The sequence below is a fragment of the Triturus cristatus genome, chromosome 7, assembly GCF_964204655.1.
Source record: "Triturus cristatus chromosome 7, aTriCri1.1, whole genome shotgun sequence".
Classification (NCBI taxonomy): domain Eukaryota; kingdom Metazoa; phylum Chordata; class Amphibia; order Caudata; family Salamandridae; genus Triturus; species Triturus cristatus.
In genome coordinates this window covers 1,863,546,032-1,863,563,668 of record NC_140590.1, presented here as the reverse complement: position 1 = coordinate 1,863,563,668, position 17,637 = coordinate 1,863,546,032, and the positions used below count along the sequence as shown (strand labels likewise).

General features: G+C 52.6%; 1 protein-coding gene across 1 annotated transcript in view; it reads right to left on the bottom strand.

The window, feature by feature from the left end:
- Positions 1 to 3,052: 3,052 nt before the first annotated feature.
- The window catches only part of LOC146813517 (zinc-binding protein A33-like), a 190,950-nt gene continuing 176,365 nt past the window's right edge, over positions 3,053 to 17,637 (bottom strand). The window contains exon 5 of the mRNA XM_085615437.1: positions 3,053 to 3,621. Within this exon, the coding sequence (XP_085471563.1) occupies positions 3,053 to 3,621 (569 nt within the window). The remainder of the gene's footprint in view (positions 3,622 to 17,637) is intronic.

The following is a 17,637-nucleotide window of genomic DNA, read 5'->3' as shown; positions in this document are numbered from 1 at the left end:
GCCGTTAGCGGTACATCAGCGAGTGGGTAACATACCCGGTTATCAGCGACTTCATGCCTCGGGGGCACGCGCGCTTCACATAAACACAGAGCTGCAACCAGTAGGGTACCAAGTGGCAGAATCCAGTAAATTGGTTGAATATTGTGTCCCTCTGGTCTACAGCTGTGTGGAGCCGGTCTCATTGAGGGGTACGCCCAGGTGGTAATTGTGTGCTTCTTAAGGTTCTTATTACCAATACGGTTTGTGGCAGCACACCACGCGGATTGTTTAAGGGTCATCCTGGGCCGCATTTACACAGCCCAAGAGGAGCGTTACAGCTGGGTGGAGCCAGGCCCATTTAGTGGTACACCCGGGGTAAAATGGTGTGCTCCTTAAGGTTCCCATGACCTAGGCAGTGTGTGGCATCTCCCACATCAAGTGTTAGGCACTGGATTTCAGACAGTGCGCCCTGTATCGAATCGGACAGATTCTCTGAGCAGGTATGCCTAGGGGGCTTCACCAGAGGGAGCTGAGTGTCCGAAATTCCCATAAGGAATAAGGGATGCAGGGCAAGTGAGGGAGGGCAGCCGTGGTCATTGTCTCATACGCCTGTTATGGACATCCCTGTGCGCATGGATTTAGCATGTAAAGGGACCGTGCCAGGGTTAAGCATAATCCCCCTCGCCCGTATAGCCTAAGCTGGCAAGCGGGGGTATGGAACGGTATTCTAACATGTGAGCTGCTGTCCCAGGGATGGGAAACACATGTGTCCAGTCACACACGGTACTAGATGGGCAGCTGCCAGTGTGATCAGCAAATAGGTTGGGCATCGTGTGCCAGGGTGTCTGAAACTGTCCCGCCCTGAGTGGGACGGGGCTGAGTCATGTGACGCAGTGGAACTTTGCGGCGTAAGGGGAATAGTGCTTGGCACAACTTCATAGGCATAAAGGGCGTTTTTGTTTCATCAGACACTAGCTGATCCAAGCTTACGTCTAGGGCTATTGGGATATAGATGGGGCATCGATAACCAGTAGGGATCTTTTCTTTCATCTAGATTTGCAGGAGGCTCTAGACAGGAGAGTTAGCGGGCAAGACTATAGCTATTTTGGTGGGGGGCTCTGGCGGCGACGGTGGCCGCCTCCAGAGCTGTGACGGAGTTACAGGGCGATCTGGAAGCAAATGGGTACCGAAGGGTACCTCTGCGCGACACCATAGGGGGTGCCAGAGCCCAGGAGCCTCATGGGAGGTTTCTGGAAAACCGTGTCGGCGCCCCGTTAGTCCTTCGGGCGGTTGTGGGCCTGAACAACCAGAGGTTTGCTTTGCTACGCTCTGCCCTGAAAGGGGCGTGTGTAATAAGGGACCGTGATCGGGAAGAGGATCGCTGAAGGGGCAGCACAGATGGGGTTCGCCCCAGTGCTGCTTGGCTCATCAGGCAGGCAGGCGGCCCAGATGGTTGCCTGCCCTTGGATTGCCCGTAAGATAACCCACCATATTACATAACGGTGTATGTAATAAACCTGCAGCAACTTTACCCAAACAAAATTTGTGTGGTGTGTTTTATTTATGCGTAGAACATGCATGCTATTGTGGGGGGGGGGGGTAGGGAGTGTTGCCTCCTGCTGGTGGTATACTACTCCCTCCTACCTGGGGGTCATCTCCTGCGCTTCCTCCCTCAAGTACATCTCCCGCTCACGCCTTCCTCGGGACATCTCCCGCATCCCCTCCTTCAGGGACAACTCCCGCATCCCCTCCCTCGGGACATCTCACACTACCCGTTCCCTCTGGGACATCTCCCGCTCCCTCAGCCTCGGGGACCTCTCCTGTTACCCGTCTCCCTCTGGGACATCTCCCGCTACCCCTTTGTGGAGGACATCTCACTCTTCTCCCTCCATGGGGGACATCTCCCACTCCCACCTCCCTCAGGGACATCTCCTGATCCCCCCACTTACTGGGACATCTCCCGCCCCCCCCTGGGACATGAACCATTTCCCGCTCCCACTAGGACATCTTCTGCAAACCCCTCCCCGGGGACATCTCCCTCCCTCCTCGGGGACATCTCCCACTCCTCCCTCCTGGGGGACATCTCCTACCCCTGCCTCCCTTGGGACATATGCCGCTCCCCCCCTGGGAGACATCTCCTGCTCACCCCACCCTCTGGACATCTGCTGCTCCCCCTTCCTTCGAGATATCTCCCGCATACCCTCCCGCAGGACATCTCACGCTACACCCTCCCTGGGGGACATCTCCAGCAACTCCTTCCTCGGGGACATCTCATGCTCCCTACTCACTTGGGGACATCTCCCTCTACCCCCGTCCCTCAGACACATCTCCTGCAACCCCTCCCTTATTCACATTTCCTGCTCCTTTCCCCCCCGGGACATCTCCCACTATCCCCCTCCCTCAGGACATATCCCACCCTCTCCTCCCTCTGGGACATCTCCTGCCCCCTCCCTTGACAACATCTCCCTCTCCCTCGGGACATCTCCCTCTCCCCCCCCCCCCCCTCGGGGACATCTCCCGCTCCCTCCTCTCTCAGGACTTCTCCCGCTGCCTCCGCCCTCTGGGACATTTCCTGCTCCCCCATCCCTCCCTCCTCGGGGACATCCCCACTCCCCCTCCCTCTGGGACATCTCCTGCCTCCCTCAGGACATCTCCAGCTCCACTCTCCGGGGGCCATCTCCCTCTCCCGCCTCCCTCGGGACATCTCCTGCACCCTCCTCCCTCAGGGACATCAGCTGCTCCGTTCTCCCTTGAGGACATCTCCCGCTCCCCCCCCCCCCCCCCTCAGGGACATCCCTCGCTCCCCCTCTTGAGGACGGGTCCTGCTCCCCCCTCCCTGGAGGACAACTCCCGCCTCCCTCCTCCATCATTGACACCTCCCTCTCCCCCCTCACTCGGGGACTTTCCCTACCCCGTCTCCCTGGATGAAAGGAGGTGTGGATCCCCGAGGAAGGGGGGGGGGGGGGTGTAACAGATGCTGGTAATCAGAGCGGGTATGAAAGGGGATGGGGGGCTCTTGTTTGCCTCTCTCTGCCCTGTTATTGACCTGGTGGGGGGCCGGGGGGCTCTATTGTTACACCAGGTTGAGGTCTGCCCCCTCAACGATCCAGAAGAAGGGGTGCAGCCCCCCAGTGAAGGTGTCATTGAAGGTGAGATGATCGAAGCTTTGTTTGGTGGTGCAGAGATGCTCCAGGGTGTCTGCATCGTACAAGGACAGCCGCCCCCCCTCATGGTCCAGGTACACCCCCAGCTTCTGGGGGCGCGGACGGGGGGACCAGCGGGAGGAATAGAAGGAGAAAGCCCAGTACCAATTACCATCCATCCGGTCCAGGTCCCAGTTACGACCACCACCCATCTCAGACATCAAGGTATCAAGGAACACTACGATATCCCCCCTCTTTCTCAGCATCTCTTTTGCGACCCCCACTCCCACCCCCCACAGCCTCTCGGGCTGTAGCAGCTGCACCTCCCAGTAATGCCTCCCTGAGGTGAACCCCTCCCGCCCCAGCACAGCGAACGAGGAAGTGATTCTTTTGGGATTGTCCGGCCGGGGCTGCGGTCTGTCTGTCCATGTCACACGTCTCCCGTCCTCGGACAAGATCAGCTCTTCACCAGCCGTGTCTGGATCCAGAGTCACCAGCGCTGCAGAGAGAAGAGAGAGAGGTAATGACACACTGTGTGACCTCAGGCAAGTCACTGTCCCACCCAGAGACCCCAGCGCTGCAGAGAGATGAGAGAGAGGTAATGACACACTGTGTGACCTCAGACAAGTCACTGCCCCACCCTCAGAGACCCCGGCACTGCAGAGAGAAGAGAGAGGGTTAATGACACACTGTGTGACCTCAGACAAGTCACTGTCCCACCCAGAGACCCCAGCACTGCAGAGAGGGGAGAGAGAGGTAATGACACACTGTGTGACCTCAGACAAATCACTGTCCACCCTCAGACCCCAGCACTGCCGAGAGAGGAGAGAGAGTTAATAACACACTGTGTGACCTCAGACCTATCACTGTCCAGTCCAGAGACCCCAGCACTGCAGAGAGATGAGAGAGGGTTAATGACACACTGTGTGACCTCAGACAAGTCACTGTCCCACCCAGAGACCCCAGCACTGCAGAGAGGGGAGAGAGAGGTAATGACACACTGTGTGACCTCAGACAAATCACTGTCCAGCCCAGAGACCCCAGCACTGCAGAGAGAGGAGAGAGAGTTAATAACACACTGTGTGACCTCAGACAAGTCACTGTCCCACCCAGAGACCCCAGCACTGCAGAGAGGGGAGAGAGAGGTAATGACACACTGTGTGACCTCAGACAAGTCACTGGCCAGCCCAGAGACCCCAGCTCTGCAGAGAGAGGGGAAAGTTAATGACACACTGTGTGACCTCAGGCAAGTCATTGTCCCACCCAGAAACCCCAGCATTGCAGTGAGAGGAGAGTTAATGACACACTGTGTGATCTCAGACAATGAATTGTCCCACCCAGAGACGCCAGCGCTGTAGAGAGAGGAGAGAGAGGTAATGACACACTGTGTGACCTCAGACAAGTCACTGTCCCACCTAGAGACACCAGCACTGCAGACAGAGGAGAGAGAGTTAATGGCACACTGTATGACCTTAGACCTATCACTGCCCAGCCCAGAGAACCCAGCACTGCAGAGAAAGGAGGGAGAGGTAATGACACACTGTGTGACCTCAGACAAGTCACTCTCCCGTCTCAGAGACACCACTACTGCAGAGAGAGAAATGACAGTTACTGACACAGTGTGTGACCTTGGACAAGTCAATGTCCATCCCAGATACCCCAACACTGCAGAGAGAGGAGAGAGTTAATGACACACTGTGTGACCTCAGACAACTCCCTGTCCCACCTACAGTCACACCGATACACTGATGTGCCCTCCACGCCCAGTGCTTCAACCCTTCCACTGGTTCACCCTCCGTCACTGGTAATGATGTGCACTCCAGTCTTGGTGCTAATGTTCCCTCCACCCCATGTCTTGATGTGACCGCTTAAAGGTGCTGATGTGCCCTACATATCAGGTGCTGAAGAGCCCTGAGGCCTTGGCATTGATGTGCCCTCAGACCCTGGCATTGATGAGCCCTCAGGCCTGGGCATTGATGACCCTCAGGCCATGTCATCGATGTGCCCTCAGGCATTGCCATTGATGTGCCCTCAGGCCCTGGCATTGATGAGCCCTCAGACCTTGGCATGGATGTGCCCTCAGACCTTGGCATGAAAGTGCCCTCAGACCTTGGCAATGATGAGCCCTCAGGCCTTGTTGACCCTCAGGCCTTGACATTGATGAGTGCTCAGACCATGGCATGGATGTGCCCTCAGACCTAGACATGAAATTGCCCTCACACCTTGGCATTGATGAGCCCTCGGGACTTGGCATTGATGAGCCCTCAGACCTTGGCACTGATGTGCCCTCAGGCCTTGGGATTGATGCACCCTCAGGCCTTGGCATTGATGTGCCCTCAGGCCTTGGCATTGATGTGCCCTCAGGCCTTGGCATGAAAGTGCCCTCAGTCCTTAGCATTGATGACCATCAGACCTTGGCATTGATGAGCCCTTAGACCCGGGCATTGATTAGCGCTCAAACCTTGGCACTGATGACCCTCAGACCCTGGCATTGATGAGCCCTCAGGCCTTGGCATTGATGTGCCATCAGGCCTTGGCATTTATGTGCCCTCAGAGCTTTGCATTGATGTGCCCTCAGGCCGTGGCACTGATGAGCCCTCAGACCTTGGCATTGATGAGACCTCAGGTCCTGGCATTGATGTGCACTCAGGCCTTGGCATTGATATGCACTCAGGCCTTGGCATTGATGTGCCCTCAGACCCTTGGCATTGATGACCCTCAGTCCTTGGCATTGATAAGCCCTCAGGCCTTGGCATTGATGACCCTCAGGCCTTGGCGCTGATGACCCTCAGACCCTGGCATTGATGAGTGCTCAGACCTTGGCATGGAAGTGCCCTCAGACCTTGGTATTGATGAGCCCTCAGTCCTCGGCATTAATGAGCCCTCAGACCTTGGTACTGATGAGCCCTCAGTCCTCGGCATTGATGAGCCCTAAGACCCTGGCATGATTGAGCTTTCAGGCCTTGGCATTGATGAACCCTCAGACCCTGGCATGATTGTGCCCTCAGAGCTTCGCATTGATGAGCTCTCAGGCCTTGATGACCCTCATGCCTTCATGACCCTCGGACCTTGGCATTGATGACCCTCAGGCTTTGGCATTGATGACCCTCAGGCCTTGGCATTGATGAGTGCTCAAACCTTGGCACTGATGACCCTCAGACCCTGGCAATGATGAGCCCTCAGACCTTGGCATTGATGTGCCATCAGTCCTTAGCATTGATAACCCTCAGACCTTGGCATTGATGTCCCTCAGACCTTGGCATTGATGACCCTCAGGCCTTGGCATTGATGACCCTCAGGCCTTGGCATTGATGAGTGCTCAAACCTTGGCACTGATGACCCTCAGACCCTGGCATTGATGAGTGCTCAGACCTTGGCATGGAAGTGCCCTCAGACCTTGGTATTGATAACCCTCAGACGTTAGCATTGATGAGCCCTCAGACCTTGATGACCTTCAGACCCTGGCATTGATGAGCACTAAGGCCTTGGAATTGATGAGCCCTCATACTTTGCATTGATGATCCTCAGACCTTTGAATAGATGAGCCCTCAGGCCTCTTCCACAACATAATTAGCAATTATAGAGTTGAATTAATCTGCAAAGTTAGAAGTTGTGAATATTGACATTTGAACACAGGTCTCTGCTTCCAAGTTATGTTTGTTTGGATTTGGTGACAGTTTTTTAACATTATTCATAGTCGTCGTTTTTTTTGATCCCGGACCTATTTTTGATCTAAATCCAACCCTGCTCTGTAGGGTCTAGACTACCCATCCTGGTCTTTCACAAGGGCTTTAATTTATCCCAAATGTTAGTTTATTTGAGGTCCACATTAGCAGCGGCATCTTAACCTTTTAATTTTCTTCACTTTAATGACCCATTATAATCTCTGCATTTGTTTTTTGTTTTTTTAACTGAAGCTGATTTTTGTGAAGTGGCCAGGAGAAGTGAAAAGCGTTTTTTATTTAGAAAACAACGGCCTCCCTCTAAACGTTGCAGAACACGTCGCTACGCTCGACGGCCCGCTCCATTTCAAAGGTCTTTTGATTTTTGGAAGGTGAACCTGATCCTGCAGCTTGCCTTCCTGGAAGGTCGACTGACATAGGAAGGCTTTATCGGCTGATTAATGTCCTTTATGGCCCTCCTCTTATTGGGTTTTTTCGGTCTCTACGCTCAAAATGTATATTTTGATATAAAACAGTCCCAGTTATCTGGGTTGTACACAAACCAGTGAATACTCCTGTTCCTAACAAACTCTGCAATAACCATTGTTTTTAATGTGGGAAAAGGTGCGGCAGCACTGTCAAAATTACTAGGGGTGTCAGAGAATGGATTTCTTTTTTCCCTGGAAAAAGTGAAGAAAGACTTTGCAAGTGCAAATACACATTTTATAGCTATTTAGACAAGTGTAGATTTTCCCCACTTACTTTTCAATGTTTGTAAATACCTGTAAATGTGAGTCCACTCGCAAAGCTATAGTTATCAGAGCACTTTAGATCACTTTGAGTGCACTCAGCATCAGCAAAGCACCACCTCAGCACAGCACCATCTCATCATCAGCACAGCACCACCTCATCAGTGCACCACCACCAGTGCAGCACCACCTCAACATCAGTACAGCACCATCTCAGCATCAGCACAGCACCACCTCAGCATAGCACCATCTCAACATCAGCACAGCACCATCTCAACATCAGCACAGCACCATCTCAGCACAGCACCATCTCATCATCAGCACAGCACCACCTCATCAGTGCACCACCACCAGTGCAGCACCACCTCAACATCAGCACAGCACCATCTCAGCATCAGCACAGCACCACCTCAGCACAGCACCATCTCATCATCAGCACAGCACCATCTCAGCATCAGCACAGCACCACCTCAGCACAGCACCATCTCATCATCAGCACAGCACCATCTCATCATCAGCACAGCACTGTAGGAAGGTGGAATCTGACTGCATGGTCACTCCCACTTTTTTCCTGGTGTTTTGCTGGTTTTCGACTTAGTTTGACAGGAATCCTGCTGATCAGGACCCCAGTCTATCTGCTTTCTCCCTAAATTGGTTGTTCATGTACTTTAGGTACACTCCAGATTGGATTCTGGGGTACCCTTATCAGTCCCTAGCATATGGTATACTATGTAACTAAGGCATAGGCAAGGGCGTTTTGACTCATCGCTCACGAGGTCCAGGAGAGATCGACGATGACCAGCAGCTGGATTCGGAGTGTCCCACAACGTCTGCAGCTGATGGAGGTATAGGTAACCGGATTGGAGCCAACAAGCCTTGGCAACTGCAAGTCTCGTGTAGACTGAAGATAGTCGATGATGCAGACCAGCAAGGTCTGATGGACACACCCAGCAAGGGTAAGTGAGGGCAGGCCTGGAGCAACCAGGAGAGCCCTTTGAGTTGATGAAAAAGTCTTCGGGGGACCCACTAGCCAACGGGCAAGTGATCGCAAAGACTCCGCCTCAGGGAATGCTTCACAGGAGCCCACAGTCACTTGGGATGGGATAGGCAGCTGATTTTTGGAGCAAGACCTGCTGGAGGTTTGGGCCACAAATGGTCCAATGTACAAGTTTGTGGAACGTTGTTTAGGGTTTGCACTTGACAATAGTGCAAGGTCCCTGGGTATTGCTGTTCCTCGTCACTTGTGGGGTCCACTCACCACAGCTTCGCTGGGGACTCACAGGGGCCATCGAGAAGTCAGAAAATCTACTTCTGGGACAGCAGGGACCTCGAACTCCGGTGGGAGCGGGAAAGTTTGCAACCGTTGATTCAAGTTTCTGGTGCCTGCCAAGCAGGGGAGTCACTCCTTGACTCCAAGGGTGATTCTTCTGTCTTCCAAAGGTAGTGGAACATCGAAGGGCCAGGATTCTTCTTTGTAGAGCGTCGTCCAGGGTTATCTGCTTTGCAATGGCAATGCTTGGTATCTTATAGTGAAGATAGGGGAGGGACTAGCTCTATGACCACTCCTCTAGGAGGGTCAGGGTAGTGGGCGGTTACACCCACTTCCCTTTGTCCAGTTTTGCACCAGAGCAGGGGCAGGTAGCCCCTGAACCGGTTTGAGCTGGCATATGCACAGAGGAGCCTACTGCTCCCCCAGTGCAGGACTTCAAAGCACTCTAAGAGTGCACCCACCCAGCTCCAATAAACTAAATCCTGTCTGGGAGGTGGTGACACCTCCCTGTGACAGGATACCTTTTGTTGGGCCTCCTCCACTGCGAGTTTCGGTCAGCAGCAGGAGGGCAGTCCAGTGTCTGTGCTGGTGGCATCCATTTTGTGATGCCAGGGCTCTGGGAGATTTCTCCCGTTTAGTACAGTGGGTACATGTCATCCCCTCTAGAAGGGTGGGATCATACTCCCACACCAGTTACTGGTGTGGGGGTATGATTCCAAGTTGTTTGACACCAAACACGACATGTTTTGATGCAGTCATTCCAAAGTTAGCATTTACCGTGAGGTTATAATGCACTTAAGAGTATATGGTTTAACCGCATCCACAAACAGCAGCAGAGAATAGACTCTGCCAGCTGCAGAGGGGTCCTGCTCATGCAGAAGCACCCCCTCACATAGTAAACCAAGCACCCTGCCCTCAGGATTGATAGGCCCTACTATAGGGGTGGCTGATAGGTTTATATGTGTGTGTATGGTGAGATATAGGAACCTATACCTCAGTGAGGAGTGCTAACACTACCTCACACAGGCTGCAGTAGCAGGCCTGTGGTGTCAGATTGAGAATGCTTCCCAGGGGTGGCATAACATATGCTGCAGCCCCTGGTAGGCCTGTGAAGTACCAATGCCCGAGGTACCTAAGGTACCATATACTAGGGGCTCATAAGGTACCACAGTATCCAATCACTAGTGCATCTAGTATGCACACCAATAATTTAAGGGAGTAAGCAGATAGGCTGGGGTCCTGGATAGCAGGATCCCGGCCAGGCTAGTCAAAAACCATGCAAACACCAGGAAAAAAGAGGGGGCAACCATATAGTCAGATTCCACCTTCCTACAAAGGGCATTACCACAAATTGATAGTGCCCACTAGGGGTAGAAAATGCTGTCTTTGGCTTTGCATCATCAGCTAGTCTGATCTGCCAGTAGCCAGCTGTTAGGTCAAATGTGCTTAGAAACTTGGCTGAGGCCAAAGTATCTATCAGCTCATCTGCCCTGGGGATGGGATGGGCATCAGTCCTGGTGACTGCATTGTGACCCCTGTAGTCTACACAAAACCTCATCTCTCTTTTCCCACCACTGGTGTGAGGTTTTGGTACCAGGACTACTGGGCTAGCCCAAGGGCTAACTGAGGGTTCAATCACACCCAGATCCAACATCTTTTGGACTTCTGTCCTTATACAGTCCCTGACATGGTGAGGTTGCCCGTAGATCTTATTCTTCACAGGTAGACTGTCCCCAGTGTCCACTTCATGAGTGCACCAGGTGGTCTGACTTGGAGTCAGAGAAAACATATGTCTAAACTGGCTAAGAAGGTTTCTGCAGTCAGTTTGTTGCTGGGCAGTGAGGTTGCCTGCCAAGGCTACACCCTCAACTGACCCATCATCAGGGTTCTGAGAAAGCATGTCAGGGAGTGAGTCACTCTCTTCCTCCTGTCCTTCGTCAGTAGCCATGAGCAAGCCCATGTCTGCCCTGTCAACATATGGTTTTAGTCTGTTGACATGAAGTACCCTATGGGGACTCCTAGGGGTTCCAAGGTCTACTAAGTAGGTAACCTTCCCTTTTTGTTCAATAATTGTATGGGGGCCACTCCATTTGTCCTGGAGGGCTGCTGGGGCCACAGGCTCCAGCACCCATACTTTCTGTCCTGGCTGGTAAACAGTCAGTACAGCTTTTGGTCATGCCAGGCTTTTTGCAGTTCCTGGCTAGCCTCAAGGTTTTTATTTGCCTTTTTCATGTACTCAGCCATCCTGGAGCGGAAACCAAGGACATAGTCCACTATGTCTTGCTTTGGGGGCTTAAGAGGTAACTCCTGTTCTTCCTTCACCAAACACAATGGACCCCTGACAGGGTGTCCAAACAAAAGTTCAAATGGGCTGTAGCCAACCCCCTTCTGAGGCACCTCCCTGTATGCAAATAAAAGGCAGGGCAAGAGCAGGTCCCATTTCCGCCTAAGCTTCTCTGGGAGTCCTTTGATCATGCCCTTTAAGGTTTTGTTGAATCTCTCAACTAAACCATTGCATTGTGGGTGATAGGGTGTGGTGAACTTGTAGCTCACTCCACAGTCCTTCCACATAGCAGTCAAGTAACTAGACATGGAGTTTGCTTCCCTGTCAGATACTACCTCCTTAGGAAAGCCTACTCCTGAGAACACACTCAAGAGAGCTCTTGCCACTACAGGTGCTGTAGTGGTCCTTAGGGGAATTGCTTCTGGATACCTGGTGGCATGATCCACTACCACCAGTATAAACCTGTGCCCAGATGCTGTTTGGGGATCCATGGGACCAACAATGTCAATCCCTACCCTTTCAAAGAGCACCCACACCACAGGAAGTGGTATCAGGGGGGCCTTTGTAGTGCCACCTGCTTTGCCACTGGCTTGGCAGGTTACACAGGAGCAACAAAACTCGTTTGTGTCTTCAGACATGTGTGGCCAGTGAAAGTGAGGAACATTTCTGTCCCAAGTCTTGTTCTGGTCCAGCTGTCCTGCTAAGGGAATATCATGGGTTAGTGTCAATAAGAAACCCCTAAACTTCAGAGGTATAACCAACCTCCTGGATGCACCAGGCTTGGGGTCTCTACTCTCTGAATATAGGAGTCCATCATCCCAATAAACTTTATGGGTGCCACTAGCATTCCCAGCAGCCTCATCAGCAGCTTGCTTTCTGAGGGGTTCAAGAGAGGGGTAGGTTTTCTACTCCTGGCTCAGATCAGACCTGGAAGGGCCCCCTGTCCCCAAGAACTCAACTTGGTCAGGTTGAAGCTCATCTGGGACAGGTCCTTCTTCAGGCTCAAGATCATCTCTCTGAGGAGACTGATCAGCATCCTGAGTCAGATGGGAAGGCTCTGCCTTAACCCTACTGCTCCTCCTCTTGTGAGGCACCTGGTCCATGCATTCCAGAATCCAGGGCCTGTCCAGTTTTAGACATTTTAGCCTGTGACCTAGTCACAGCAAAGACATGTGCAGGGATCCCTAACATTTCTGCATGTGTCCTGAGCTCCACTTCAGCCCAAGCTGAAGTCTCTTGATCATTGCCAAGCAAGCACTGTACTGCTAGGTCTGCACTTACCACAACCTTCTTAAGGCCAGTTACCCATCCCCAGGAGAAGTTAACAATTGCCAGAGAATAGTCTGTTCTGACATTGCTAGCATTGGTCACTTGGTACATTTCACCAAGTATAATCTGCCAGGATCCACAAGATCTTTTGTCACCATTGTGACACTTGCTCCTGTGTCCCTAAATGCCCAAGCTTCTACTCCATTTATTAAAGGCTGCTGTCTGTATTTGCCCACGTTACTGGCACTCACAAAGGGGGACATATCCATGCCCCCATCACCGACAAGCACAGCCTGAGTTGGTACTCTGACTAGGCCAGAGTCCATCTCAGAACCCAGGGTCAATCCTACTACACCCGTATTCTGTGTATTCCCACCACCAATTGTAACTGCACTAGGGGGAACAGGTGCCTTAGGGGCATTGGTGGTGGCTGGCATATTTTCTTTGGCCTTGGTGCAGTCAATGGTCCAGTGAGTTTTCTGCTTACAGATTTTGCACCAAGGTTTATTTTGGCCTTTCCCTTTGTTAGCCTGTGAATCCCCACCTGAAGAAGATCTTTGGGGCCCTTGAGAAGACTTCTGGTCTTTACCCTTGTCCCAACCCTTGTCAGAGTTCTTGGAATCTTGCTTCTTTGGGTCACCACCTTGGTTCTGTACTTTCTGCCTCACCCTGGTTCTGACCCATTTTTCTGCCTTCTTCCCCAATTCTTGGGGAGAGGTCAGATCAGAGTCTACCAGGTACTGGTGCAACAGCTGATTTTGATAGTTATTAAGAATCTGTTCCCTCATTATCAGATTGTACAATCCTTTGAAGTCACACACTTTACTGCCCAATAACCAACCTTCCAGAGCCTTAGCAGCACAGTCAACAAAGTCAACCCAGTCTTGATTTTGGGTGTCTCTGAAGTTTAACCTGTATTGTTCACTGGTTAGGCCAAACCCATCTATTAGTGCACTTTTCAAGACCTGGTAATCATCAGCATCCTCTTCTCTTACAGTGAGGAGATTGTCTCTACCTTTGTCTGCAAAGGAGAGCCATAAGATTGCTGCCCACTGACCTTGAGGGACCTTCTGTACTTTACAGGCCCTCTCCAAGGCAGTTATCCATTTGTGGATGTCATCCCCACTCTGGTAGGGAGGCACAATCTTACTTAGGTTTCTATGGTCATAAGACCTCTCCCTATCTCTAGGGAAATTACTGCCACCAAGGGACTCTAGTCCCTCCTTTTTACTAGCTCTGTAAAGCTCTAAGGCTTCCCTATCTAAGGCCATCTGCTGCTTTCTGAGGTTGAACTTGTCTTCCTCATACTTCAGCAGTCTCTCTCTCCTCTCCTGGGAGGTTTCCCTCCTCTGTGAGATGAGACAGAGGTCCCTAAAGAGGAGTTAGACTGGACAGATCCCCTTGACAGAGATCTATCCCTTCTAGCCCTGTTGTCAGGTCTACCTGGAGGAATAAAGTAAGGGGCATTATTGTCATCCTCCTCATCCTCATCCAGGAGATCTGGGTTCACCAGATTCTGGTCATTGTCACCAGTCTGGTCAGCATCAGCGATAGGGTCAGGGGAGTTTCCACCCCTAGGCCCACACTCAGGTGCTGCCCCACCCACACTGTCTACCCCATCAGGTCCACTAGGTCCTGTGATATCATCCAGCCTGAGTATCTTTAAAAGATGCTGGGTGGTTGGGCTTTTGCCTGTCTTCAGCTCCCTAATGGAACATAAGGCCCTTAGCTGAGCAAAGGAGAGATCCTCATATTTATAGGGAAGGAGCTCACTGGTTCCTGGTAGGGACCCACGGGTTCCTGGCTGGTTAGACATTACTAATGTGGTGTGGTGTATTGCACTACCTACACTAGTGAGGCCTACTAAACTCTCTTGAGTTGTAGAAAGGGTGTGCTATCCCTTAACACACAACTCTAAGTTCAGTAGAACTTAATGTAGCTAAACCTGATGTTTTATGTACCTTAGGTATCTTTAGTGGTTTTCAGTTGATCAATTCAAATGAGATTATCTGGTAAAACAATAGCAAGCTGTAATCCCACACGCTGCACACCAATGTGAGAAGGTAACCTGATATATGCTGTCCACCAGTTCTAGTGGGCACCTTGTATCAGTCCAAACAACCCCTTATGGTGAATGGTTTCAATGGTTTATTGAAAGATATCCTAGTGGTAGCTATGGAGAACAGCCTTCAGGCTAAGTCTTGAAGGAATGTAAAGCAGCTTGTTTTACCAGTCTATAATCTCTTGAATGATCAAATGAAGGGACAACCACACCAGGTATATATTCAAAATATATGTATTTAAGATAGAACATACCCCTCTAGTCTCTTTATGAGACTGGAGTTCGAAGTACTTAGTTTACAAGTTAGCAATCATCAGTAATAGCACAAATACACGCCCTCCACTCCAGCTTCTCCCAAATGTCACAGTCAGGGGCAACTTCAGTGTAGCACGAGTGGGGAGGCCAGCTACCGTAGTGCCAGCAGACCAGCAGCGTCCAGAGGCAGGGCCCCGTACCCCCCAGTCACCACTATAAGGATGGACAGGGGAACTCCGCACAGCCCGCACTTCACAGGAGACAATCAATAGCCCGTCAGCGCTCTCCAAACCTCCACAGCTCCTCGGAATCCCCGCAGTGCAGCGGTGCTCTCTTTAAGGAGCCAACGGCCCACGAGCAGACCCCCTGGTCACAGCCGCCCCGGGGAAGGTGCCTCCAATCTACAGGCCGTTGGCGCAAAGCACACTGCCACTCTTCCAGCGCCCACCGTCTCCACTAGCCCCTCACACTGACCCCACATGCACCACCAGGCAGTCCAATGCTCCACAGGGGTCAAGGAGTAGAGGCAGTCTATGGGGACAGCAAGACCCCAGGAACCAGCAGCTCCGGTGGGCTCACAGCTAAGCTCCGCCACCAGCAGCAAGGCCCGCTGCCAGAAAGGGGATCCACTCACCGCCGGCCGGGCCTCGTCACCGCCAGTCCGCAGTGTCCCCCGCACCTGGAAGGGTCCACCAGCACAGCAGAGCAAAGCAGGAGGCAGGCAGCGTCCTCACCGCAGTCACAGCGTCGTGCAGGCCGCCTCTCCCGGCTATCACTGGGCCGCCATCTTAGGGCCAGGCATCAGCGCCCGACCGCAGCGCCTCGCACATATCGATCTCCGCTGGGCCAGCTCCGCCACCACCAGCCACCAGCCTCCACAGCAGGACTCGCGTCAAGGAACCCGTCACCTTCCAGGACGGAGTCCAGCCCCCAGAGAGCAGCGAGCCACAAGGCTCTCACCGGCCAGTCTCCGCCGCCATCTTGAGGCACCGCAGCCAGTCACGCGGCGGACGAAAGAAGGAAGCTCTTCTGCATCGCCAGCAGGCCCCCGGTGTCACCAAGTATTCCCCATCATTATGGGGGGTTAGGGGCCCCCGTTAATCCTCAGGATCAATGCCAATGGAGGGAGGCCTCAGAGGAGCTCCGGAATCCTCGACCCACTACATCGGCGCCAGGCCACGCCCCCCATGCTCAAACTCCTCCATAGGGAGGTGAGGGCAAAAGAGGGTTCCAAAGAGGAGGAATTTGAGTTGGCTAAAAGGCCTAAGGTGCCGTTGACGATTGCGAATTGGACGGCAGCGTTTCTCATTTACGCTAGTGTGTATTGCGAAAAATTCCAGGATAGGTCAGTGGCCATGTTTAAATACATGGATGTGATCAGGAAGGTGCAGATTACGGGGGGCGGCTATGCCTGGGCGCAGTACGATGAAGAGTTGCGGGCACGCATGTCGTGGGACCCGGATGCGAATTGGAGTGAGCTTGATACAGATTTGTGTCAGCATACGATGGGTCTGGCTGGGTCTGGAAAAACTATTTGTATGACCAGCGGGCTCCCGCTCGTGTATCGGCCCTTTCGAGGAGTCCCCACCCGTGGTGGGGGGGGGGGGAACAGGCAGGGGGCAGTCATGGGCAAAAGGGGCTTGCTGGGATTATAACAAAGGATTGTGCACACGGGAGTACTGCCGTTTCCGTCACGATTGCTCTGGGTGTGGAGGACGACACGCGTTGGTCAATTGTTGGGGCGGCCAGGGGCAGTTGCAGGGCTCACAGCAGTGGCAGTCGGGTGGCTTTAAGGCAGGGGGTCAGCAGCAGCAGTTGGGAGTGGGGCGAGGGGCTAAGGGCCCTGGGCCAAAGGGCTTGTACTCCGGTTAATGTGGATAATTTGTTGGCAGCCTTGCAGGGGTATCCGGAGAGGGAGGCTGCGAAGCAGCTGCGACTGGGGTTTCTGGAGGGTTTCAGACTGGGATACGAGGTACCTAGGGTAAGGAGGTGGGCGGATAATCTAAAATCGGCAAGAGAGCACTCTCAGGTAGTGCAAGACAAGCTCAATAAGGAAGTGCGTGAGGGCCGCATGGCGGGTCCCTTTCAGGAATGGCCGTTGCCAAATTTGATTGTGTCACCCATTGGAGTGGTGCCTAAAAAAGAGCCGGGGCGGTTACGCCTCATTCAACATTTGTCGTGGCCTGAAGGAGGGTCGGTGAATGATTTAATCGACGAAAGGGAGGCCACAGTATCCTTTTCATCTGTTGACATAGCCATGTCACTATTGGTGACCGTGGGCGCAACAGCAATGATGGCAATGTGCGACATAAAGTCTGCTTTCCGGCTGCTTCCAGTTCACCCTGATGACTGGGATCTTTTGAGCACCCAATTTGGCGGTCACTGGTACGTGGACAAATCTTTGCCAATGGGCTGCTCTATGTCATGCGCGCTTTTTGAGTGTTTCAGCACGTTCCTACAATGGTTGTTTACGGAACGGACGGGTCACCAAGGAGTTACCCACTACCTGGATGACTTCTTTTTTGTAGGCACCTCAGGCTCCACAGACTGCCAGAGAGCTCTGTACAGTTTCAATGAGATCATGAGGGAACTAGGCGTGCCGTTGGCACCTGAGAAGACTATGGGACCCAGCACGGTCCTTTCCTTTTTGGGAATTGAATTGGATTCACGGTTGATGGAGGCACGCCTTCCTGCAGACAAAAAGCAGCAAATGTTGGGGCTGCTGGAAATCATGTTGGCAAAACAAAAGGTCACAGTGAAAGACATCCAAGTACTGCTGGGTCACCTCGATTTCGCCTGTCGGGTGAACAGAGTAGGGAGGACTTTTTGTGGGCGACAGTGTAGGGCACTGGTGGGGCAGAGGCCTCCACATCATCATGTACGTCTGTCTGTCGGGGTGCGGGAGGACTTGAGAATATGGCAGTTTTCCTTGCAACAATTCAATGGCATACCTTTGATGAAGGA